We start from the raw sequence: 27,182 nt of genomic DNA on the forward strand, positions 1-27,182 counted from the left end.
TCCCTACAAACTGCCATAGCCCTCACTCTATGATACAGTGACTATCTGAGAAATGTCTGCCTTCAATTTGATGGCACACTTCCTAAAACTTGTTTTACCCATCTTTGTTCCCTTGATGTCCACAGTGCTGAATGTAGCAGAAGGCCAATAAGTGCCCATTAATTAAATCAAGGAATGAACAGTCATTCTTAAAAAAAGTTATAAATTGAATAAATCCTCACAGTGAAATGCAGTTCATTAGAGACTGTCTTAACTACCCATTAGGATTTTAGCAAAACATTCAAGGCTTGGCCTTCTGTTATTTACATATAGCAATATTTATGACAGCTATGACAGCAGACCTTCAATTAAAAATCATTACTTAGGTTGCTTTATTACAGCTACAAATAAACTTTATTTGATGTAATGTAATAAAACATTTTCAAATTTAACAACATTTATTTGACCAGAATTAATCATTTAAATTAGGAATATAAGTATATACAGTCACTTTTGCAAATTCATGGTTCAGGAATTTGTACACGCTTTATCTGAAAAGACCGTGCCCACCTCCCCTTCCAGACCCTTCCTTGCGTCTGGTGAGATGCAATGTCAGTGAAAGAGGAAGAAATCCATAATCCACATTGGAATTCCACATTATCCTGTGAGAGAACAGCTACATTCCTTGTAGAAAAATAATTTTCTCTGTCAGTTCTCTTTTATCTAACGAAGGTTTGCGTTTGCTTTCTCCCCTTGGAGGTACTCATCTGATCCACCAACTTCCTGTCTCATTACGTATTACATAGTGTAATTTTTAAAAACGTACTATCCACAAAGGGGCCTCTTCTGTGTCCTTACCTGCCCTAATGTCTATCGCTTTGGGGATGGGGGGGAGGAGGAAGAAGAACAGAATGAGCCAGGCACACATCTGATTTAGGTTACAGAGAACACAAAAAACAAATTCTCCTGTAGGGAGAGAATAGTGTTCTGAGTATTTCCCAGTAGCAGCCCAGGCTACCTCCAATTTACACAATTCACTCTAATACAACACTGCCCAAGAATTTACACATTGATGCTCTGTCTCCAAAAGCATCACAACCTTCCAGGGAAACCCCATTATTCCCACACTTCCTCCCCCAAAGAAACACAGTTATCAACTAGCCCATGAGCCCACTGGATTTGTGTGGACAGAACAGCCAAAAGTTGTATGCCAACAACCATGCTGGTAGACAGTGCAGTTAGGTAGCACTCCTTCTTTATTCAGGCACAAAGCCTCATGGAAGGCATCCCCTTCATTCCTCAGGACCCTTCAGAAGAAGTGTGAGGAAAAGCTTTATTCAGGTTTTCTGATTCTCTCCATCCTGAGATCTGTTCCTGAGTTATACCATAACAATAAATGAGTTAAACAAAGAAAAGTACATTGGTGTGGAAGTCATAGGGACCCTGCAAAAAAGCGAAACTAGTTGACAGAAGCTTTAACCAGACACTGCTCTGGGACATCATTTGTATTAGCTGATGATGGGATTCTGTTTTCTAACACAGACATGCAACATATTCAACACTAGGCTTATCACAGTTTGCTTGGAAAAACACCCTTCTGTCCTACCACAAAATACATTCTGTCTCATGAATGATTCCTGAATATTCACCACAATGCCTAGACTTGGAAGCATGGGAAGTTTGCATTGGAACTTTCTTCAATTTGTAGGGGCTTGGATGTACACAAAGCACCAGAAACCATTTCCTTTCTGGGACTCAGCTCTGTCTGTGTGCTTACTGATGAGCTGATCTGGCTGTCTTAAACTGAGAACTGCTTTCCTTGGCACACCATAGCACTGATCCACAGAGAAGGACAAGAGGTTACCATCTCCCTCATCATATGCTTTGTACAACAGATCACCCTGGTTGTTACGTTTCAGCTACCCCAAGAAAGGACGAGCCACACTCCATTCTGTGGGCTCAGCAAATGGTTATGTTTCCATCTCTGTCTTGCCTTGTTCATTTCGTCTCCATTAGTCCACTTTTGATCATGAATCATGACTTTTTTTTCTACAGTAGTCAGAGTTTTGTCTGTAAAGAGAGAGAGAGAGAGAGAGAGAAGACCAGACAAGGATTTAGCAAAACCGTAAATATGAGTTTTCATTTTGGGGTGAGTGGATTTAATGTTTACAGCATTCAGTAATTTGAATTATTTGTGGCTTCTAAGGGGTTATAGGAGCTTCTCTAAAGGGAAGGAAAGAATGCTGTGGCTCTTTTCATAAATTTCATAACGTCTATAAGTTCCCAGGGCCTTAATACATTTGTAAATTGGCCCCAGATAACCCATTTAGAAATCCACCTTTATAATATGGCTGCAGCCAAAAATGGCTCCACTCTCAAAAATCTTTGCAAAATACTACTGCACTTGCCCCACATGAAAAGAATAACGATGACCACTTATGAGAAGTGTTCTTCCCTTCAGGCCTAGGAGCATGCATCATAGAAAGACATGTGTGCAAAGACCGGGAAACTCCATCTCCCTCACTTCCTTCCTCCCAGATTCACAGAAGTGCGTGAGTCATGAAGAAGTCTTGGCCAACAGTTGAGGGAAAGTCTTTCTCTTTGGTGTAGAGCCACATTCCATCCAGATCCACAGTCCCCTAATTCTATACCTTCATAGGACTCAGCTTACCAAACACTATCTGCGAGCTTAAGACTTCAGTCTACTGAGGTTTCAGGACCTGGCACTGCAACCCTAGGCTTAGTCTCTCCATCCCAACAACAGTACTACTCTCACTTGGCTCTCAAGACTGGAAAGATGGGTTTTCCTGGTGACAGGATCAGTGTCTCCATAAGATATCACCTCTTGCTTTGTCCGTCACCTCCCAGAACAGTGCTTGAAGAGAAGCACCATGCCGCAGCTAAGACCACAGCTCTAGGCTCCTGGGTTTGTGGGAGTGGGCAATGGAAATAGGTGTGTCCCAGACGATGCCCCCCCTCTTCTTAGCCTGAGGCCTCTACCTGTCTCAGCATAGAGGAGAGACTATACTTCTCTACAGCTGAGCACACCTCTGTTCACACTGGTTTATGAAATGGACTGAATCCCTACAGGTCTCAAGTGGCAGCACCGTCTGACTCCCCTGCCCTCACAACCCACCTGCAAGTCAACCACTACTGAACATATAGACATCCTTGGCCTCTTTCCTGGTCTCAGTGCCACGCTCCTCTTGTGGGCCCTCATGACAAAGGATCCCATTTTTATATTGGTCTCTTAATTCATCTCCCTTCTCCTATTGTGAACCCCTGTCCTGGTCTCACTCCTGTTCAAAAGACTTCGTCTCTCCCCTGACCCACACTGCCCACCTGGTCCTCCATGTTGAAGGAGGACTCACTTGGCTTCCAGAGACTGCTGAAGACCCACTCCAGGTTCCTTATCTGCCTCCACCCACATCTCTGCCCCTCTGTCCATACTGTCCAATCTGCTTTGAGTAGGCCCAACTCCACTTCCATCCCTGCCATCCCTTCTTCTTAAATTCCTGCTCTTTATTCAAGGCCCACTCCAAATATCCCCTCCTTTCTGATTTCCCCCAGGGATAGTTTTCGCCCAGGCTTATTTTTCTTATATACCCATCTATACTGCTTGATTTTTATTTTTAAAGATTTTATTTATCTATTTATTTATTTGAAAAAGAGAAAAAGAACGAGTAGTGACTGGGGAGGGGCACAGGGTGAGAGACAGAGAGAGAAAGAGAAGGAGAAAAGCAGACTCCCCGATGAGCAGGAAGCCCAACTTGGGGCTTCCTCCCAGTTCCATTTGAATTTCTTTTTAATCACTGGTTTCCATAAAGAAAAGGTAGATTCACCCTGAAACTCAAAAGCTTCAGCACAAAGCCTGGAGCAGCAGATTGACAGAATTCATAAAAGGAACCCAAGGTTACTCTACTACAACTCACCAGTGCAATCAACAGGGATTATAAGAGGCTTTTTGAAGAGAAAGGCAATATGATCACTGAGGAGGAAGGAGAGGCAAAAGAAGAGCTACTTCAAAACAATTTCATGAAATTCTTTCATATGAAAGTATTTTAATAACTGCCTTGCTATATTGTTCACAATAACAGTGTCAAAGAACAAAAATCATCACAATGTGACACTTAAAAACAATTTACGGCATTCGAAAGCACCTCCGTAAATAAGGTGGTCAAATTAAAAAGAAAAACAAAAGAATCCCTGTTTATATCACAAACTCACACCTGGTTTTGTATTGCCAGATTCGGATACTTGTGAAAAGGTGACAAAGTGAATTAAGATTAGCAGCAAAGCATGCATAGTCTTTTCTCTCTTTCCACTCCCTAACCAAGTGCCAGTTGGACTCCGGAGTCTCTCACTGTGCTGATCAAGAAAATGGGAAGAAATGGGTAGATATTTGGATGTAAATACAGTCTAGTAGATTGTTTACACAGAAGAGGAAGCAAGCCATTTATGTAGGAGGCAAAAATAGAGCCAAGAAGGCAGTTAGGGGCATAAATGAACAAGATTAAAACCCAAGCAGCCAGAGAGGGAGGACTCAACCCTGAGTCTGTAGGCTGGCCAAGACATGTGGGTGCTGGAGAGACAGGTAGGGGCGGGGAGATAAAGGATCCTGAGAAGGCTTGCCATGAGCTCTGGATTGGACACCAGCCATTCTTCCAGAAACTCCAGTAAGGTTATGAATTGTTTGGGTTCTTCAGCTGGTGTGTGCTTGAATGCAGGTATGGGATATTCTGATTACTTGTCTTACTAACTACTATCACATCTACCCAGCCCACTGGACTGTGAGCTTCCAGAGACAAGGACTGTCACCTCTTTCCTTCTACCCCCTGACATGCCTGGCATCATGCCTTGTACATGAAAGGCCTCACATGTTTCTGGGGAAAACCAGCCACTGAAGAAACTGAACTTCCAGCCTCTACCTTCTGATTCATATCACCTGGTGCCCCTGGTGTCTCCATCACTTTGATGATTCCTGTTCTCCTATGTGCAGAGATTCAGGCAATGGCTCCCCTCTGTCCACACCACGGTTTTTGCAACTTCAGTATTACAGAATGTGGGGTAATTCTTTATTGTGAGTGACTGCGCCTATATTACAGGATGTTGAACAGCATCCTATGAGATGGCAGTAGGTCCTCCTCTCCCCTAACTGTGATAACCAAAAATATCTCTAGACATTGTCAAATGTTCTGTGGGGGCAAAACCAACTCTGGCTGAAAACTACTCATCTATACCCAAATCCCAAATTGCTGGGGCTAGAATAGGAGAGCCTTCACAATTTTATCTCATTCTACCTTTCCACTGGATCTCCAAATCTTGCCCCATATCAAACCTCAGTACCAGTCTGACTGTCCTTTGCAGAAGGCCCCATACCGATGCCTTTACATGAATGCCCATATTCTCCAAAGTCTTCCCTGATCAGGGTTAGGGTAAGCTCTGAGTTATTTTCCTCTCCGTTGAATCCTACAGTTTTTCCTGTTTCCACCTCTCCTTTGCTCTTATTACAAAAAGGGTGACTGTGCATACCTGTGTGTTTATGCTCAGACTGTCCAACAGAAATATATGCAGGACCAGAAAAACATCACATATTTTCTGCATCCTTCTCAGTGCATGGAACAGTTATAGGCACAAATTTCAAAAGGAGTCTTCCCACACTGTAACTGACTAGAAAGCTGCCTGGTATTGATTTTTTAAAACAGCAGCTACTCCAAATCTCTTACTAGAAATTTCCGGAAGTTAATGGAGATTTAGGCAATCATTCCAAATGATTTTCGTATTCTATAATTATAAATACAATCATTATAAATCAAATAGAACGAGATGTAATGAGAGGATAGTCATTTTCTTAGACCAGGGAACAGCAAACTATCCAAATTCAACTGGCTGTTGAACTTTTTGTAAATAAAGTTTTATTGGTACGTGACCATGCTCATTTGTTTACTTGTGTCTATGACTGCTTTCTCACTGCAAAGGCAGAGGTGAGTAGTTTCAAGAGACCTATCGCTAGCAAAGCCTAACACACTTACTATCTGGCTCTTCAGAGTAAAAGTTTGCTGACCCCCATCATACCTAATGCTCCATACTAGCTAAAGACCCAGAGGCAAATATCCATGGATGCTGTGCTAGTGAAGTTAGGGAATAGGCTGAGTCCTGGAGGTTTTCAGTTATTTGTCATTTGGGGAGTATCCTAGGTTGGGAGCCTCTGTTGTATGCTGTGATGCTTGAGGGCACTTTAGTGTCCTGGAGCAGGGCTATTCTTCTGGGATAGCAAGAGCAGGAATGTGTCCTTTGCCATGGTTGTTACACATAAAGGAATCTAATTAAGGAAGAATTTCTAGAAGTAAGATTCAGATGAGGTAGGATCTAGACCTAGGAGTGTCTTAGCTCACTAAGGGCCACATTAGCCCCCAATCTATTACCTCTTTTGTCAAATGAAGGGTCTGGACAAGATGCCTGGCGGCCCATGGTTCTCCGGCTGCTCCCTCCCTCTGGGTCCAGTGAAGAGCAGAGCCTCCTCCTCTCATGCTCAACACTGATCTCTTACCAGTACCTTCCATCTTCTCCTCCCAATTTCTTTGCCCTCAAACAGCTTTCAAACAGGAAGATGTTGCCTCTGCCTCAGATTTAAAGCAAAATCAGGGTGTGATGTGCAGACAACCCTAATTACTCTGTCGTCTTCTTCCTTCATTACCATGCCAAACTCAGTGAGTGGGTTGCATGTGAAATACCCATTCTTTATCACCACTGGCCCTCTTTGATCCTTCTTGAGATTCTAACACCTACTGCAATTGCTTCTGGGAAAGTCAGAGGCCTCCCAGACAGACTCAACCTCTACAGGGTTCTCTCCTCCTCCAAAGGTGGGCAGCGCTTCCTAAAAGCTCTGTAGCTTTCAAGACTGCCTCATCCTGGCATGTCCCCATGCTCTCCACTCTCCTTTGTTCCAGGCTGCTTCCTTTAAGCTCATGTGAGTTTGCTCCCTTTCTCAAAGGACTTTATCAGTGAAGGAGGAGGGCATCAAAAAAGCTTTACTGGATGTAAGAGTAAGAGCAAAACAACAATAACAATGCTACAAGAGAGGGAGATACAGGACATGACTCCAACATTGTTTATGGGAAAAGGATGGGAAACATCACCTTTCATGCCCATCACACTGACTGTAATTCATTGACAAATCAGTCCTGACTTCCTGTCCCTGTAAGTACCTGACTTTAGCTTTGGGAACACTGTTGGCTGGAGGACTGGAGTCTATAGTATCCTCAATCCCAATCTGATCTGCTGGTAGGAAAGAAGCTGGCTACTGATTCAGGAAGCCCCCTGTGATATACTCTGAGAACTTCCAGACCAGGGGTGGGGGGATAAAAGGAAAATAGTGATAAGTGACCTTACAGCACAAACTCGGGTCTCTCGGGCCTCTCGGCGAGCTTCAGGGCCTCGTGCATGCCTGCCGCCGACAGCTTGCGGTTGATATTCCGGTACTGGCACTGAAGCAGGCTGCGGTAGGTGGTCCTCAGGTCCCGGTTGAAGAAGGCATATATAAAAGGGTTAATGAGAGAGTTTGCATAGCCCAGCCACAGAAATGTCCTCTCTACCCAGAGTGGGATGCAGCTGCAGGCAGTGCCGCAGATGAAGGGCCTGGCTGTGGAGAGGAGGAAGAACGGCAGCCAGCACACCGTGAAGGCCCCAACAATGATGCCCAAGGTGGTGGCTGCTTTCTGCTCCCTCTTAAAGATGGAGATGTTTTTCCTTTCGTGCTTGAGGAGTCTTGAAAGGTTGGCACACTCCTCCACCTCCTTCTGGAGCTTCACCATGCCATTCAGGGAGATGATGCTGTCTGGCTCCTCGGGCCGAGGGAAGCCAGGGAACTTGTGCTTGGCAGCACTCTTCCTGGCGGCCTTGTAAATCTGGTAGTACATGAACAGCATGACAGACATGGGGATATAGAATGCCACCGCCGTGGAGTAGATCGTGTAGCCAAAGTCCTGGCTGATCAAGCACACCTTGTCATCGTTTACGTTCTGAGCCCATCCGAAGAGCGGTGGTAATGTGATGGAGGCCGAAAGAAGCCAGACGGAGAGAATCATCTTGGCCATGCACTTCCCGTTCTGCCTCACGGGATACGTGAGTGGCCTCGTGATCCCAAGGTACCTAGGGGAGAAACGAAAGCCAACGTGTGACTCCATGATCACACCTGAGCAACCAGAAGCACCACTAGCCAGGTGCCAGGCTTTCTCCCCCGCAGCTCCATTCCTCAGGATAGCCCTTCTAGGGAGGCATCCTAATTCCCATTTTACTGAGAGGCAAACAAAGGCTCTGAGATATTACCTCCTTCCTTCCAGGTCATACAATCATCTGGAGGTGCTGCCTGCATTCAACCTGGGGGCCCTCTGTCCATAATGCTAGGCCCTGGTCTTCTCCTACCTTGTAGCCTCTCCTATTCCACACAGTCAGGGAACCAAAGATTAAACATCAGCCCTCCCCCCACGACCACTGCCACTGAAATCAGCCGGGAACAAAATGTCCAGCCTGATGTGGGATGTTGTGACACATCCTCACAAATTAACTAAGGTCTACCACGCTCTGATATTATACACCCACTGATCTCCTGGATTGTCTTAACTCAGACAGGCTTTTAATTCATTTTAACTTCCCCTTTGCACCGTAGCAAAAGCACTTCTTTAAGATCATAGAGATTTGTGAGCTATTAAGGAAATCCTAGGGTTTGGGAATGGAAAGTAGCAAGTAATCATTTTTTCTTTTACACCCAGAAAATTCTCACACAAGAGTAATGTCAGAACAATCTATAAAATAAGAACAGCCTACCTTGTCTCTCCCCTCCTGAGAAGGATCACAAAAAAAGGGGCAAAATTCTGAAAAATAGGAGGTAAAGCCAATGTTTTTTTTCTGCGCTTCGATCTACATAGAGAATAAATATTTCTCCATTTCTGTCATCAAGGATTTCCAATGCAAAAGAGACTCAGCAAACAGAAAACATACACAGCAAGATGTTTTTGCTAAATGTTTAACGATTTTCAGCTTTTCAAATTTGTTTTCTTCTCTGTACTGAATGGTCTTAGCTTCTATTTTAGGGAGAATGCAAAGAGCTCATAAGAAGCCAAAACCAGAAAAAGCTGGTCATTTTTTTTTCATGTATGATATAAAAGATATACTTTTTAAAGATTTTATTTATTTATTCATGAGAGACAGACAGAGAGAGAGAGAGGCAGAGACACAGGCAGAGGGAGAAGCAGGCTCCACGCAGGGAGCCTGATGTGGGACTCCATCCAGGTCTCCAGGATCAGGCCCTGACTGAAAGCAGCGCTAAACCACTGAGCCACCTGGGCTGCCCCTAAAAGGACTCTTAACGCAGGAAAAGAAAAGGTAGAGAGCCCCCAAATTACCAAGAGGTTATTTTCTGGAAGTCTCTCAGTTGATGGGTTGGAGTTTTAAAAACAATTATTTTGTGCTAGAAATAGCCTCACATGTTTTGCTTAAATTATCCTACAAAAGTCAAAAAATCATATTTTCACCATGAGAATTAGCATCAGCACAGCACTTACAACAAGGTAAAAGTGAAATATTAGTAAAAAGGATCAGCCACATTTTCTCATTCATCAAGAATATTTATTCATTCCTTCAACCAATATTAATCATGCTCTTCTTGTAAGCTAGATGCTGTTTTAAAAGTTGGGGATATGGCAGTGAATAAAACAGATAAAAATCTTGAATGCAGACACCTGAGGAAATCATGTTGGGTTGAACGGGAAGACTGCGCGGGTCATGGTAATGGTGAAAGGACTCCAGATTCTCTCCAAGGATTCAGGTGTTAGTGGCATGGGTTCATTTTACAACCTTTAGGTCCCCTTCCTCCATACAACTGACCCATCAGCACTATCCCTAGCTTTATAAGGTATAACTAGGATTAAGGTTTGGTTCCCAAACAGAATGAAGGATGAGAAAGAGGGAGGTTCTCCTGAGAACACAAGAATTAGAGCTGCAAAGGAAGGGAAAAGAGCAAAGGAAGTAAGAAGGGAGCAAGGAAGGGCAATGCCATTTGGGAATTATCTGAAATTATCTGAGTTTTAAGTTGCAGAAAAATTGTTAAGAAAATTTAAAAAAAAAGGTAAATGAGGAAATTCCTGATGCAAAGTGTTGGAACTGACTGGTAGCATACAGTTAAGCTGATCTCTGCTCTGAGATATTCCACTAAAAAATAATAACAATAAAATTTTAAAATATATTTATTTGTTTTGCTTTGGTTCACGTATTTTCTGCTGGAACTGCTTTCCAGAACTCTCTTTACAGATCTCACATTTGCTCTCCATAGACTCCTGTGGATGGATGTAGCCTTTTGGCTTCTTCCTTGTTTCTTAACTCCCCCAGCAAGGCTTTGCCAGGACTTGGATTTTGATTATCTTCTCTCTTTGCCCATAGCCACAGGCACAAGCTTGGATCTAGCTTCCAGGATACCAACCCAGGCAGGAGGTCCAACAGGAAGAGACAAGTCCCTACAGTTCCCCAGGTAGCCACCAGATGGCATTGTGAGACCATCTTACAACTACTTACAGGGGGGAGGGTTGGATATGCCTAGTTAGGGCAATTGGTGTTTGCTGGAAGGAGGAAGGAGGATCACTCAACTAGAAAAGTTATATTTTATTTGCGGGGTTATACAAAAAATTAGTAAGACTGGAATTCAGAATCTTGTAAACTATTCTTGAGGAATTCGATTCAGTTTTCCCTTTCACCCCTCACATACTCCTTACTCAAACAGGGAATTCTATCTTCATGCCTAATTAAATCCAGCCTTTCTTATGCTCACATAAATAATATGGAATTCAAAAAGATTAATCCTGAGAGATTGAGTACCAAAGCACATCTCACAATATTAAATAATCTCATAAACGCAGCATGCTCATTCATTCTAATATACTAAGTCTGACTTATATTGCATTTCTGTGATGGGAGTTGGCCCATATTTGGTCCTTCCTGGGTACACAAATTATATTCCACAAAATCCTGTTTTAGACTCCATTCTCTAGTGATTATGTCATGTCCTACAGTAAGGTAGTTATAATTACTTTTTTAGTCTCTTGGGCACCACCTGGTGAGAACTGACGGCTAAAATCAACCAAAAGATTATTTTAAAAAATAAATAAGTGCTCATTAAAGTGTCTGGAAATAAAATAAATAAACAAAAGTCAATAGTTTTTTTTAAATCAATTAACAATTAGAAATGCAATAAAAAGAAATAACTCTATTCACAGCAACAATGAAGGAATTAAAATATCTAGATAAATGTTTTAAATGCCAGGGCCTACAAGAATACATAATATGCTACTGAAATAACAAAGAGAATGCTTGAATCCATAGAGAAGCATTTTTAAAAAACAAAACCCAGTGTTATAAAAGTGCCAATTTCCCCTCAATTAATCTAAAAATAATATACAACTCTACTTGAAGATTCCAGCAGGGCTTTTCTTCATTTGACCAAATAATTTTTAAGTTTATCAAGTAAATATTTAAAAACAGAAAATCTGAAAAGGAAGAAAATTGAAGGGATACATATTCTATTTTAAAAGAAAGTAAGAAGCCACAGAAACAAAAACAGTAATAAGTACTCAGACAGGTCAGTTGAGTAGAATAGAGCCCACAAATAGATTCAAATATCTAAGGGAATAATAAAAGAAAATGAGTCATTTTAAAATCAGTAGTAAATTGGGTATGTATTCTTGAAGTCTGACAACTGGCTAGCAATTGGGGTAAGTAAAAATAAAACTGGCTTACATTTCTCCTTATTCAAAAATAAATCCCAGATGGATCAAAGATTATCATGTAAAAAAGTAAGGCTACTATGAAGAAATATGGGGGAGTATTTCTGCAATCCTGGAAGAACAATGCTCGTTAACTATGATACAAAACCTTAAAACTATAAAATGACATAGTGATTACATTTTTGACAAAAAAATTTATACACAAAACAAAAACAAATGACATTTAGTTTAAATTAAAAATGATCGTGTGCGGAGTTAAAAGTCAAAAGACAAACTCTCTTCCAGGTCAATGAGAAAAAGACAGCCATCCCAATAAAAATACTGAAGCAATTAAACAAAGAAGAAATAAGAATATCCAATAAGCACTTGGAAATAATGTACAATTTCATTCATAATCAGAAAGATGCAAATTTTTAAATGATGAAAGAATTTTTGGTCATTTGTTAATTTTTAAGAAAGACAAAAGCCAATATTGAGAAAGTATGAAAAAATAAGCATCTCTCACTTTGTTAGTGGAGGTCGCAACTATGATGACAGTTCTTTAGGGTAGTTTGGTAAGGAATATACATCAACATTTACCTTTTGGCCCAGCAATCAGACTTCTAGGAATTCAAGAATATAACTGTACAAATGCAAAATTATTAATGCGGAAGGATGTTAACTAAATACCTAATAGAAAGGGGAAGCTGTAGTGTAAATATCTATCAATAAGAGGTTAGATAAAGTAGGGCTGTTGCATGTATATATAAAGATACAGATAGAAATATGGATACAGATGTAGATATATAATGTAGCCATTAAATATTATACTTATCTATTTACTGACATGTAAACACAAGAAAGTGGATAGAAAATGATGTCTAGCCCTAAAATACAGAGTGCCATATATTGCATTAATCTTTTTATGTAAAACTAGGTGTTTATATGAGTGTGTGTGTGTATACTGAGATGTCTAGAATATCTACCAAATATGAATGGCACTTTTATCTAAGTTGCAGAGATTTGAGTCATTTTAAATTTTTTCTTTGGATTTTTCTATGCCTAACCTTTGTTAGCAGTATATAAAAAAGAAAAGAAAAGAACATCATTTTAATTCTGAGAATAAAATAAAAGATTAAGGAGGATTCTGTGATTTCTAAGCCACCTAAGTGATTTTGGCAATACAGACAATCTGATTCATAAAATCTTTAAAAAGCTGATAATTAAATCTTAGATTGTCTTATTTGATAACCTTTCCAAAAGTGTTTTATTACATTCATAAATTCACACAAAGGAAACAGAATTCACTGGCATTTAAAGTCCCATAATTAATATATAAAGTAATATTGGTATTCAGGGAAGTGTTTGTCCAAATTATACATTCATTCTCTCAAATCTTGTCTAGTATAAGTCTTACCTTTGAGAGAGGGGGTGGGGAAGGCAATCTAGATTGATTCTAAATATTCCCTAACACACATGGCTAATATTTGTCACACTACATTTTATGAACATTTATGTTCAGTGTTAATTAGAAAGCAAGGTACTTATAAAGCCTTCAGAATTTAACTTTAAAATGCATACAAATGTTAAAATAAGTAAATCTCAGAGACAAAGGCACCAAAGTATTATATAATTGTGAAACATATGCAACTCACAACAGGGGTTCTATTAAAGAAAGGGGTTTGTAGAAAAAGAGGGTTGGGAAGTTATAATCTACACAAAGAAGGATTAAAAAGCAAGTGAATTCTGCTGCCTGTCTTCCATTCTACTATATAGATAGAAATCACAGGTAATGGTTCTTCAATGAAATGACTTCTCTTGAATTTTACTGCTACAGAATAACAATTTAGGGGGTAAAAGAAATAGGATAGAACTACTCTTTGGCAAGTGTTAAACTTTAAGAAGGTCTATACACTTTGCACACCACTTCCATGAGAACTCCTCCCTCACAGGTGAAATCCACTGGAATCTCCAACCTGTAACAGTGGTTCCCAAAGTTGTCAGAATCACAGAGAAGCTTTTGAAACCTACAGATTCACAGGTTGCCATCCACAGATTCTCTCTCAAGAGAATCTGGAGGCCCAAGGCTTTGTATTTAGAACTGTTCTGTTCCTTATCTCGTGTACTGCTGTCAGAGCAGCCTTCCCTTGTTCAATTACAAAGACTCTCTCTTGTATGAAAGATTTTACTTTTACTTAAATATTTCATCTTAATGGTGGTTCCAGTTTGGCCCAGCAAAAGCATCATGGATCATATCTGCGTTATGCCAGTTATCAGTTTTGTCTCCCACTGTGTGAAATGCAAGAAATAGGCATGGTTTTATGTCTTAATTAAATTGTAGATTTTTTTTTAAATGTACAGAATACAACAGGGTTTTGTAAACCTTTTTAACAATAAATAAGAAATAAAAAAATAAGAAAAAAAAAGAAATAAGAACAAATACTTCTTATAATGAATATATTTTCCAGTCATTCAGTACACATATATTTAAGTATATAAATAAGAAATTAAGGCATAGGTATGTGTGTATGCAGGTATAGACATAGACATAGACATGCATATATTTATGTATTATGAAACTGAAACAAAAGTTTCACAATATCAACCTACGATTATAAATTGCAATTCACTCTCTTCTATTCTACTTCAGATTTTTAAAATGTTGCTCATAATGTGTTAAATTGATTTCATGACCTAATAATGGACCATGACCCAAAGTTTAAAAATTACTAGCTTTCAATAAATGTACAGAAAGGTGTTAAATATCATGAGTCATCAGGGGAAATGCAAATTAAAAGCACATTGAGAGGGGCACCTGGGTGGCTCAGTGGTTGAGCATCTACCTTTGGCTCAGGTTGTGGTCCTCGGGTCCTGGAATTGAGTTGCGCATCAGGCTCCCTGTGGGGAGCCTGCTTCTCCCTCTGCCTATGTCTCTGCCACTCTCTGTGTGTCTCTCTTGAATAATAATTTTTTTAAAAGCACACTGAGATGCCACCGACACGCATCAGAATGGTTACAATTAAAAATGATGATGATTCAAATTGGTGCAGCCACTCCAAAAAACAGTACGGAGATTACTCAAAAAGTTAAAGATAGAATTACCCTATGACCCAGCAATTATACCACTAAGTATTTATCCAAAGGATACATAGTGATCTGAAGGGGCCCGTGTACCCCAGTGTTTACAGCAGCAATGTCCACAATGCCAAACTATGTAAAGAGCCCAGATGTCTACTGACAGATGAATGGAAAAAGATGAGATACACACACACACACACACACACACACACACACACACACACACTGGAATGTTACTCAGCCACCAGAAAGAATAAATCTTGTCCTTTGCAACAACGTAGATGGAACTAAAGGGTATTATGCTGAGTGAAATAAGTTAGTAAGAGAAAGACAATTATATGATCTTACACATGTGTGGAATTTAAGAAACAAAACAGAGGATCATAGGGGAAGGGAAGGAAAAATAAAATAAGATGAAATCAGAGGAGGAGACAAACCATAAAAGACTCTTAACTATAGGAAATAAACTGAGGGTTGCTGGAGGGGAGGGGGGTGGGGGGATGGGGTAGCTAGGTGATGAGCTTTAAGGAGGGCATGTGATGTAATGAGCACTAGGTGTTGTATGCAACTGATGAATAACTGAATTCTACCTCTAAAACTAATACCATAGTATATGTTAATTAAATTAAACTGAATTAAGTTGAATTGAAATAAATTTTTTTTTAAAATAAAAATGATGATGATGCGGGAGTCTGGGTGGCTCAGTCAGTTGAGTATCTGACTCTTGATCTCAGCTCAGGTCTTGTTCTTAAGATTGTGAGTTCAAGCCCTGTGTTGGGCATAGAGACTTTCTAAAAAATGATGATGATGATGGTAAAAATTACAATCCTAAGCGTCTGGTGAAGACAAAACGCAACTGTCATTCTCATGCACTGCTGGTGGGAGTATAAATTGATGCGGTAACTTTGGGAAACTATTTTTAACATTTATTGAACCAGAATATATATGTACGTGTATGTGTGTATACATATTTTAATATATATTTCTATATATTAAGGAGAAATAATATATATAATATATATGCATATATATATATGAGAGAATATATATATGATAGAGGGAATCCCAAGCCCATCCCACACCATGCTGGGTGAGGAGCTCAACTCAGGGCTGAGATGATGACCTGAGCAGAAACCTAGAGTCGGATCCTTAACCAACTATGCCACTCAGGTGCCCCTATATTCTTCTAAGTATACAATGAACATTCATCAAAATATCAAAAAAAAAATATATATATATATAAATGTTCATAGCAGCACTAACAGTAATAGCCCCAAATGAAACCAACCCATTCCACAAGAATAAAATAAGTACAGTTCTACAATAAAAGAATAGGTTTATATATTATGGTGTATTTATGCAGTAAATCCTATAAAACAATAAGAGTGAACCACCTACTGCTCAATTCACCAACATAGGTGATTCTTGCAAACATAATACTGAGCTAAAGCACCCAAAAAGGAAAAAAAAAGAACACAGTTCAAAAACGGGCAAAACTAACTTATCGTGATATACACCAGAATAGTGGTTATCTTGAAGGGAGAGGGGATGTTGCATAAAAGGGAGTCTCAGGAAAATTTAGAGTTCCAGAAATATTCTATTTCTTTGTCTGGGTGTGTTACATAAATACATTCCCTTTGTAGAAATTAAGTGAGCTGTGCAGTCATGATTTGGCAGTGTTTAGAATATAAATAAATAAGTTTAACTTTAAAAATTAAAAGTAAATTTTTAAGAACACATCAAACTTAACATTTGCCATTAACCTACACATGGGCCTATTCTCTAAAACCACTGTTATAATGGGGTTATATCCTTTAAAACCATTTTTATCAGTATCTCCAGGCTATAGTCATAGTTAGGACAAGTGAAAATCTTGATTTCCCATTCTGACCCCAGTGTTGAAGAAAAAAAGTAAAAATTTGGAAAGAGTAACAAAAGCTTCCTCTTTGAAAAACTAAAGTTTAAGATAAGAAATGATAGCTTACCTTTAGGGAGAAAATAAGGCTTAATTAAAATAAAGCAAATCACTTAAAGCTAAAAGTATTTTTAAAAATTCATATACTGTATTAGTTTACTGTTGTTGCATAATTAATTACCACTATTTAGTAGCTTAAAATAACACCAAATCTGTAGATGTTCTCACAGTTCTGTAGGTCAAAAGTCTGGATATGGCTCCACTGTGTTCTCTATTCAGGGTCTCACCAGGCTAATCAAGGTGTTGGCCAGGGCTGAGGTATCATAGGAGAACTCTGGCAAGCATACATTGTTATTGGCAGAAATCATTTCCTTGTCGCTGCAGAATCCATAAAGGTTGCATCTTCAATGCCAGCAGGGAAACACCTGCTACACATCTCAACCTCTGTGATCTTTAAATCCTCTTTGAAAAGGGCTCACCTGATTTGATCAGGCCCACTGACACTGGAGGAGAGGTAATTATGCAGGGCATACGCACAAGGAAAAGAGAACCTTGGGGCCATCTTAGAATTCTGCCTTCCTCTGATACCTGGTGGTAACAGACGCTAAGGATACAGAAAATTTTCTACCAAGTGAGCTCAACAGAGACCTATTTGCTATCTACTCAAACTGAGACAAATCTTCCAGAGGGACTAACTTGTCTGTACCATACCATAAGACGATTGTTTTCTGCTGAATTTTTCCATCATTCAAGGTTAAAACACACACACACACACACACACACACACACACACACGTTTTCTCTTACCTGTCACTCTATTTTTAACTACCTAATATGTAAAACTCTATCTGTCAAAAAATTCTCAAAGGATTTTTAACTAATTATACAAAGTCATTATAAATAATGTAAGATATTACTAGTGACCCCTGAATTATATTTGGTATTTAATCACTTCAGTTGTTTCTGACCTTACAATAAAGTCTAAATTTTCCCACCAAAGAATTTTATTCCTCACAGAGAGAAATGGAAAGACAAGGAGTGACCCAAAATTGACCAACAGCAATAAAACAAAGAAATGACATAAAACTTTAGTTAAAGCTTCAAAAGATCACAGGCAAGGAAAACATATATATTCTGTTTTATGATAGTACAGAGTGACTTCTAATCACATACTACCCACAGAACACTGCCTCATAGAAGCAGCTGAAGAAAGAGGGTGAGTAAATAATTTCTGACTAGTATTATCTGAAGTAAATTGAGGTGAGGAGGAGCCAGCCTAAAGAAAATCCATGAAAACCATCAAGAACAAAACCCCTCAAATATCATTTTAGCCATGGTAAGAAGGAGCACCAAAATCTATGATCTTCTAAGACAATGGGCTGAAATGGGAGATACACCAAGGTCCAGAAGGTGGGTAATCCGCAGCTTAGTGGAATGTGCTCTGCTACAGGACATTTCATGAGAATTCAGAATAAAGAACAGTCCTTCACTAAGGGCTTTTCACTGAGCTGTAGTGGTCTACTCCCTCCCCTTTCCCCCAACCCTACATTTTCAGGCTATAGAAAAGCAGATATAATAAGTAGTAGCCTAAAGGGAGAAAACTGATATCAAATAAGGCAGATTTTCAAGGAGAGTTCAACTATACAATGTCAAAACAAACATTAAGATTTAAATAACTCATGTTAAGAATGAGCCAAATTTAAAAAGAATGTTGCAGCAACTACACATACTACTATAATAACAGTGAAAGAAGAAAGCAACAGAACATGCATAAAATTGTTGAAAACAAAATAAAAAAAAACACCCTTAGATTAAAAGCAGTTTTCTTACAAATACTTTTCATTCTAAAGGACCTCAACAAATACATATAACCCCTGAACAATGCAAGAGTTAGGGGCACTGACCCTCCATGCAGTAAAAACTCCATATTCACTTTTGACTCTCCAAAAATGTAATTACAGAGCCTACTGTTGACCAGAAGCCTGATAACATAAATGGTTGATTAGCACACATTTTATGTGTAATATGAATTATATACTGTATTCTTACAACAAAGTAAGCTAGCGAAAATAAAATGCTATGAAAAAATCATAAGAGAAAACACACTTCCAGTACTGAACTAATTTTTAAAATCCACATAGAAGTGGTCCTATGCAGTTCAAACCAGTGTTGTTCAAGGGCCAAATACATACATAATCACTAAAGCAGGGACTCAAAGATGAGATGCTGAAACAGCAGAATGAGACAGAAAAAGAGACTGCAGAGTTGAGGAAATAAATTGAGGTTAAAACACCGCCAGTTCAGATCTAATAGATAAATTAGAAGCAGCTAAGAATAGAATAAACACAGGTGAAAAGTAAATAGTGGCATGGAGAGAAGGTGGCAAGTAAAATAAACAATGCAGAGGGAAGAATTTATTCACGTAATTAGAGAGAAGATGACAGACAAGGAGGACACCAACAATAATACAACATAAGGATAACTGGTGCTCCAGAAGAAACAAAAGAACTCGACAAAGTAGCAACAATACAATATCAATTAGAGGTGCAAAATGTAAAAAGTATTCAGAGATATAATATAGGATATTTTCGTTAAATCCATGAAAGAGAGGAATGTTATGATTGGAAGGACATACAACACAGTTTGGAAAAAGTAACACAGAATTATCATCAACAAGACCAATCCATGTAAAGTTACGGAACTTTAAGATATGGGAAAGTGTATATAGGCATCTGCATGAATGAAAAAAGATATCAAAAAATATCCAAGGGGAAAACAATCAGACTGTTTCTCAATAGCATCATTCCATAATGGATCACAACGCAAAAATGTCTAGAAAGACATGAGTGTACAAGAACACGATACTTATTATTTAAGGTTATATAGTCAACAAGTGGGCATTCTCAAACATGAAAGAATGTAGGGAATATAGCACCCATAAACTCATTTTGGTGGGTGGGGGGAAACAAAATTTATCCAACTAAAAGGTGAATCAAAATGAAGAACTTAGGGGCACCTGAGTGGCTTAGTTGGTTAAGCGTCTACCTTCAGCTTCAGGTCATGATCTCAGGGTCCTGGGATTGAGCCCTGCATCAGGCTCTCTGCTCAGTGGAGAGCCTGCTTCTCCCTCTCTCTCCTTCTGTTCTTTCTCTCTCTCTCAAATAAATAAACTATTTTTTAAAAATTTTAAATGAAGAATTTAGAACCAAAGAAACCAGGATTATCACTGAACCTGTTTAAATGTAGAAATAACACCTGTGGGATTTATATTAGAAAAACAATATAAATTTTACAAAGTAAAAATAGCATAAGCCACAAGAATCAGGAGCTAATGAAAATGGTGTAAGATACACCATTAGAAGACTGATCACCTCAACTTTTGTAGTAGGAAAGAACTGATACTGTCTGTAAAATTTTAACATACAGTTTCTGTAAATCGAGCTTCTTGATGGTTGCGTGTTTTCCCCATAATCGTCATGCAATCTTTTAGGAACTAATAGCATTAAAATTAATAGCCCTTGCTTAAAGTTTGTACTTCCTTCATTTTAATTTTATTTTTCTCTTAAATTCAAGTAAACTTTGAATGTTTTGTTAGAATAATATGTTTAATGTGATCTCCTTCTTATAATTTTTCATCTATCAACTTTCTCTGGATCTGTCTGTTGAAACAGCCAATAGCCAAACAGCCAGCTGTCCTTCTAAGTGGACAGAAGCATAAAGGGACATCTAAAATGATCCTCACCAAATGTTAACACTATTATTTTTTTCTCTGCACAGGGAGGGTTTTGACAATTTGTTGCTATCTTATTTGTGTTTTTTATAATTGCTTGACATTTTTATGATGAACACATATAATTTTCAAAAAACTATTTCTCTAGGGAAGCCTGGGTGGCTCATCAGTTGAGCATCTGCCTTTGGCTCAGGGCATGATCCTGGGATCTGGGATCGAGTCCCACATCGGGCTCCTCACAGGAAGCCTGCTTCTCCCTCTGCCTTGCCTCTGCCTCCCTGTCTCTCTGTCTCTCTGTCTCTCTCCGTGTGTCTCTCATAAATAAATAAAATCTTTTAAAAAAGTATTTCTCTAAAATAACTAAAGGCCTTTTTTAAGGCACACCTAGGTGGCTCAGCCAGTTAGGCATCCTACTGTTCATTTCTGCTTGGATCTTGATGTAAATGTCATGAGTTCAGGCCCTCAGTTGAGCTCCATGCTGAGTATGGAGCCTACTTAAAAAAAAAAAAAAAAGATCTCATTCAGTAATTTCATTCACTTGCCCTTCAGTCCTTTTTTTACAGATCTCTCTATGAACTTGGCAAGTTTGGGACTGACTGCTTATTAACCATACTCAATTTCTCAGAAGATTTTACAAATTATCTTTGCACTCTTAAATTCTCATCAACTTCTTGAATCATGGCGTACATTTGGGGAGAAAGCCAGTTCTTGGCATCCTAACAGTCTAGTCTCCGAATGGGCTGTGGTGGACTATACAGATGGCTATATATTCTTTGCCACCCTGTCTTTGAGAGGTAAACTTTTCCCCTTTCCTTCATTCTGGCCTAGCCTTGTGCCTTGCTTTACCCACAGAGAGTAGAATAAGTGATGTGTGACTTCTGAGACCAAGGGCCTTAGGAGGTCTGTAGCTTCTGCCTTCACAGCTTGGAAAATCCCCTCTTAGAAGCCCACCATGCTGCCAGGAAGCCCAGGCTAAGCATGTTAAAAAAGAGAGAACCTTGTAGAGGAGCTCTGAAGAGTCACTGATGTGGATAAGGCTTTCTTGGATCTTCTGGTTTGGCCCAGACACCAGCTGAGTGTAGTCAAATAAATAATCCTTTATGATATCATTTGGTGTCAGTGAACCACCCACGTGAATTCTGCCCAAATTCCTGACCACAGATTTTGGAACAATAATGAATCAAATAAAGTTACATGGTGGTTTCTTACACAACAATTGATAACTGAGACAAGTTATCGCATTCTCCTCATTAACACATGATCTCAGAAATTGCATTTGCTGACAAGCACTCCACCTCATGCTTAGGAATGAAGCACTGCTTCATCTTGGCATCTACAGCCCCTAAAAGTAAGCCACAAGCACTCACTAGTGTTTGAAGCAAATCCAAATTTCATTCTTTGCCTTCTCCAATTCATTTATTCATTCAAAGAATATATCCTGAGTACCTACAGTATGGTGAGTACTGTTTAAGGACTGGGGCTACAGTGGTGAACAAAAGGGACAAAAACCCATGAAGCTTGAATCTAAAATAACAAAACAAATCAACAAACAAAACCAGAAACAGAATGATAAATACAGAGAACTGGTGGCTGCCAGAGGGGTAGGTTGGTGGGATAGGTGAAATCGGTAAAGGGATTAAGAGGTGCAAACTGGGTAACTTCTCAATTACAAAATAAATAAACCAGGGGATGAGGAGCACAGCATGAGGAATAAAGTCAATAACATTGCAATAGTGTTGCACAGTGACTCATGGTAAGTACACTTTTTGTAGCGCACACAGCATAGCACTGTGGAATCACTATGTTGTATACCTGAAAAATAATATAACTTTGAATAAATAAAATTTTAAAAATCTATGAAGCTTACAGAGATCATAAATAAATAAGTCAAAGTAGACAGTAGGTCAGATCATTGTAAGTGCAATGGAGAAAAACAAAGCAGGGGAGAGGAACAGAGAGTGGGGGATGGGTTGGGGACAAGCCACAGTGCAGGTGTGCACTGTGGTCCCTCAAAATGTGATGGCAGGCTCCCCAGGATTTCTTGAAAGCCTCCCCACTCTCAACTTCTGTGGCATGGCCTTCACCCGATTCTTTACCTTATGCTGCACAGAGAAGCGTTGTCTTCATTTGGCGGCTAGACAATACTCAACATCTGGCTAAAATGGAAACCGTGGAAACCCTGCACCGGGCAGATCTGGTGTGAATTCTGGCTCTGTCCTTTTCACTAGCTAGAGTACTCTGAAATGGATGCTCAGCTATCCAGAGCTTCTGCTGCCTCCCATGGAAGAAAGGGGGAAGGATGGAGTCACTGTGATGGGGAAATGAGAATGTGTACTTAAAGTTTTCACACCACCCATTACCTGGCAGACACTCAAAAACTAGGCCTGACTTCCTACCCCAGAATTCCATTTTAAAGAAAGAACTGGCAAATGAGGCTGCAACCTGAGTGGATCCAATGGGAGAGAGAGTGAGAGGACATATGAAGCATCTTGGGAAGAAGAACAGAGGGTTTTATGCCCCCCACATGAGCACTTGGCAGTGCAGCATGGGTGCTGATGGAATTTATTGGTATGAGGGCTAGCTGTCCTGAAGCTGGTGAAGTGGCTGTATGAATAAAGAAAAGAAGACAGAAGCAGAAGATACTGTTGAAACAGAGTAGATAGCACTTAGAAATGATTTAGCAAGGACTTGGTGGGTAAAACTGGACAAAGAGAAAGGAGAAGCTGAAGAGACTCATCAGTTTTCAAGCCAAGCTGACTGGGAAGATGGTGGGGCCCTTATCTGATATAAGTGGTCCTCAATCTACTGTGATACACCTTCCAGTCCAGGAGACCTCTGAGGCAGATCCCATTAGGACCACTGATTGTCTCTCCAGATCCAGTGGACATCACTCCATTCTTGTCATACTTGATGGCTCTGCAGCCCTCAGCCTGTAGTCAGCCTCAGCCTGTAGAAACTTCCCTTAGTTCAGTACTGACATACTCCCCAAGTTCTCCCACGCCTCTGGCCTACTCTTGCCCTATCTTCTTGGCCACCTTGTCCTCCACTCTGGGGCCTTTATGCTTTGGAACTCCTCCACGCTGGATCCCAACCCCACTGTCCTTCTAATTCTGTATTCTCTAGCTGTTCTCTTCCATTACCAGGGCTTTAAAACCCTCTATTGACTGATGATCCACCAATTTGAATCCCCAACCCAGACTACCCCATGGAGGTCTAGGCTCACAAATCCAACTGCCTCCTTGCTATCCCTACTTTGATATTTCTAAAGCATCTTATTCATTCCTTCATCCAACAGACTTTTATTAAACACTTTATATGAGTCTGGCACCATCTGGAAGTGTCCAAACACATCGTCATCGCCACAAATTGAGTCTCCTTCCTATTTTTCCAACTTGGTAAAAACACATAAGGGTGCAGTTCAGGAAACTGGGAGTCATCCTGGACTCCTTCTTGTTCATCATTTCCCCCAGGTATTAACCTAGTCTTGCACAGTGTATCTTCTCCATAACTCTCAAACCTGCCCACTTTTCTCTGCCTCCACAGCCACCATTCTAGAATCATTAACTGTTCTAGATTACTACAGTGGCTTTTAATTTGGCCTCTCATATCTATTCTTCTCCTTCCTAATACATTCTCCTCATGCATCCAACATGACTTATTCTTTTTAATTTTTAATGTTAATTTATTTAATTGAATATCTGACATTTCATACTTAAAAAATGAAAATATCCTAAAAGTCAATATTGAGAAGTCTCACTTCAAACCTTGCCCCGTCTTCCTCACCCCTTACATTCTATAGGTACCACTTTTATTAGAATCTTGTGTACACTTCCAGCTTTTCTTTGTACAAATGCAAGCAAATAAGAATATATTTCTTCTCTCCAACTTCCTCATATGTAGAACAGCATACTGAATACACTGTTTTGCTCATTGCCTTTTTTACTTTAAAATATATCCTTGAGATACTTTTACACTGGTGCATCCAGAGCTCCCTCATGCTTTTTTTAGAGCTTCCTAGCATTCTATTGTGAGGCTTTGCCATCATTTATTTATCCAGTTATAAATAAATACTGGTATAAATAAATGCTAATGGTATCTACCAACATTCATACTTTGCTGTCCACCAATCAAAGCCAAAAAGAAATCCACACTTCAGATGCAAACACCCAGGCAGAAAAATAATGAAACAACTCCATTGTCTTCCTTGTGATGTGAACTCTAAAAACAGTGGCCACCTGTCCTTCGGTTGGCCTTTGAAGAAAAGGAAGGATGTTGTTGGCCAAGGCTGGTCACCAGCTACTAAAGATCCCACTGATACAGAGCATAGAATGGATGTTTCTTTCTACTAGCCAAGAATACTCCCATGAACTGGAGCCCAGAGCCTAGTTTGCAGAAATCCTACAATAGCTCAGGATATGTGTTCTGAGCCATCCTTGCAGAAGAAACAAGAAGACAGGTTTCCTCAGTGACAAGTATCTCAAGTTGCTGCACTATTTGAATGTAAACATTATTTTCCTCCTACTTTAAGAATATCATATACAACAGTCTAAACCCACCAAGATTTGAGTTTTTAAAAATCGTATAAAAATATGGTTCCAGGGATCCCTGGGTGGCGCAGCGGTTTGGCGCCTGCCTTTGGCCCAGGGCGCGATCCTGGAGACCCCGGATCGAATCCCACGTCGGGCTCCCGGTGCATGGAGCCTGCTTCTCTCTCTGCCTGTGTCTGCCTCTCTCTCTCTCTGTGTGTGTGATTATCATAAATAAATAAAATAAAATAAATTATACAAAAAATATGGTTCCAATAGCTTTGAGTAAGAAGTTTGTCCCACAGGGACGCCTGGGTGGCTCAGCAGTTGAGCGTCTGCCTTTGGCTCAGGGCATGATCCCAGAGTCCCAGGGTCGAGTCCCACATTGGGCTCCCTGCACGGAGCCTCCTTCTCCCTCTGCCTATGTCTGTGCCTCTCCCTCTCTCTGTATCTCTCATAAATAAATAAATAAATCTTTTTTTAAAAGAAGTTTGTCCCTGTATTTAATACTTTGATAACATCATTTTCCTTTCTTAAGTTAATTGTATGGGAAGTTATGAATTAAATTTACTCTATATTCTCTATTTATTACTGTTATCTGATAATTAATTTGCCCATTTCCATTAATCTTCCCCCAAAGCAATCAACTAGCAAATATATTTAATCTTGAAATGCTTATTATGTATGCATAATTTCAATGTTTTCTTTCTGAACTAAATTGCTTATCTGATCTAGGCCTATCACAAATGTTCATATATTTCCACTGAAGTAGAGTAGAATATAAATCAGCATATACTTATCAAAATGTATTTTCTGGTTTAAGTTTTAACATAATAAGCTTTGGACCTTATAAGTAATTATAACCAAATATATACTTTAAAATAATTATGGAAACAAATGAACAAAAGAATTTTTAGAATTAGAAAATCAATTATATAATATATTCTAACCTGGAAACATAATTTAAAAGATTAGATTCTAAAAACCAAAGAAAAATTAAACGGTAACAACAGAAACAGTGGGCAAAATAACCAACACCAAGAGTTACTTTGTTGAACAAAATGAATAAAATTGAAAAGATCCTTTATAGACTGCTAAATAAGAGAGAGATTAAAAGAGGAAAGAAATGAAAGAGAAAATAGCATTTGAAAAGATCAATATCTTTCAAAGTAAACTAAAACAAAACAAAGACTTCTTTAAGAATCCCTTTGGTAAGAACTATAAAGCATTATATGTATAAAAAAACAGTACTTAGGAAGAAATTTCAATTGAAAACTGATTACAAAATCACCATAAAATAATTTGACAACTTCCTAAATTTAGACAGTATTAAAAGAAGTTTCTAAAAACAAAACCCCACATTATAGCAGCATAATTTTTGCTCTAATCGACTGAATAATCTCCCTATTTACATATCTACTTTAAAAAAGCAAATAGGCATCAGATATTTGGGTGGTTATTTATTCTTTTATTTAATTCTAACCCTTTGTTCTCATATTTTTCCTTAAAATTATATTATTCTACTAGTTCTAAATGGTATCCAGTACTAGTAGTCGATATTCACCAACATAATCTAATCACTTAGATGTCTTCCACTTCTCAAAAACACAAAATATATCGATAAGACTTGGAGATTTTCCTCCTCTGCTTCCTTTCCCCTTTAGCACAGTAAACCATTACAAAATCACCACAACTTTAGTCCAGAGGCTCTTCTTCTTCCTCTTAGCCCTTTTTATATGACATACCTTTACACAAAGGCAAAAATCTTTCTAGAATAAAAAAATCATAGCTGATAAACTTATTTTCTACTTGCAAGGAGAAAAATTTATATTTCTTTTAAGCATGTGTCTATCCAGAAACCCAACATGCTTTGTGTGACATGTATTTTTCCTTTTATCCCCAAAATCATTATGCAAAAAGAGTAAGAGCAAAAATAATTCTGCCTCATGTTTTTCTAGCATTTGTATAACTACTAACATTTACTGAGCATGCAAAATGCCCAACTCTGATAAATGTGTAGACACGGCATTGGATTCAGTCCTGGCAACCCTGTATGGTAGATATTAGCCACATTTCACAAATGAGGAAAATAAGTCTCAGAGAGGTTAACTTATTCTCCCAATGTCACCCAGCTAATAAAGCTCAAAACTGGATTTCAAACAAGGTTTTTCTTACTCCAGAACCTCCTCCTCACAAATACA

The 27,182-nt window shown here is 39.1% G+C and overlaps 1 protein-coding gene across 2 annotated transcripts in view; it reads right to left on the reverse strand.

Moving 5' to 3' along the window:
* Positions 1 to 445: 445 nt before the first annotated feature.
* The window catches only part of HTR7 (5-hydroxytryptamine receptor 7), a 78,512-nt gene continuing 51,775 nt past the window's right edge, over positions 446 to 27,182 (reverse strand). The window contains exons 2-3 of one of the 2 annotated variants that reach the window (XM_055334451.1): positions 7,372 to 8,130; positions 446 to 2,049 (exon numbers count right to left, since the gene is read on the reverse strand). In XM_055334451.1, the coding sequence (XP_055190426.1) occupies positions 2,007 to 2,049; positions 7,372 to 8,130 (802 nt within the window). In that variant the 3' untranslated portion in view covers positions 446 to 2,006. Of the gene's footprint in view, positions 2,050 to 7,366; positions 8,131 to 27,182 lie in introns of both variants that reach the window. The other variant, XM_055334452.1, reaches the window with a different exon arrangement.

This window comes from Nyctereutes procyonoides, unplaced genomic scaffold (genome assembly GCF_905146905.1).
Source record: "Nyctereutes procyonoides isolate TBG_1078 unplaced genomic scaffold, NYPRO_anot_genome, whole genome shotgun sequence".
NCBI classification, from domain to species: domain Eukaryota; kingdom Metazoa; phylum Chordata; class Mammalia; order Carnivora; family Canidae; genus Nyctereutes; species Nyctereutes procyonoides.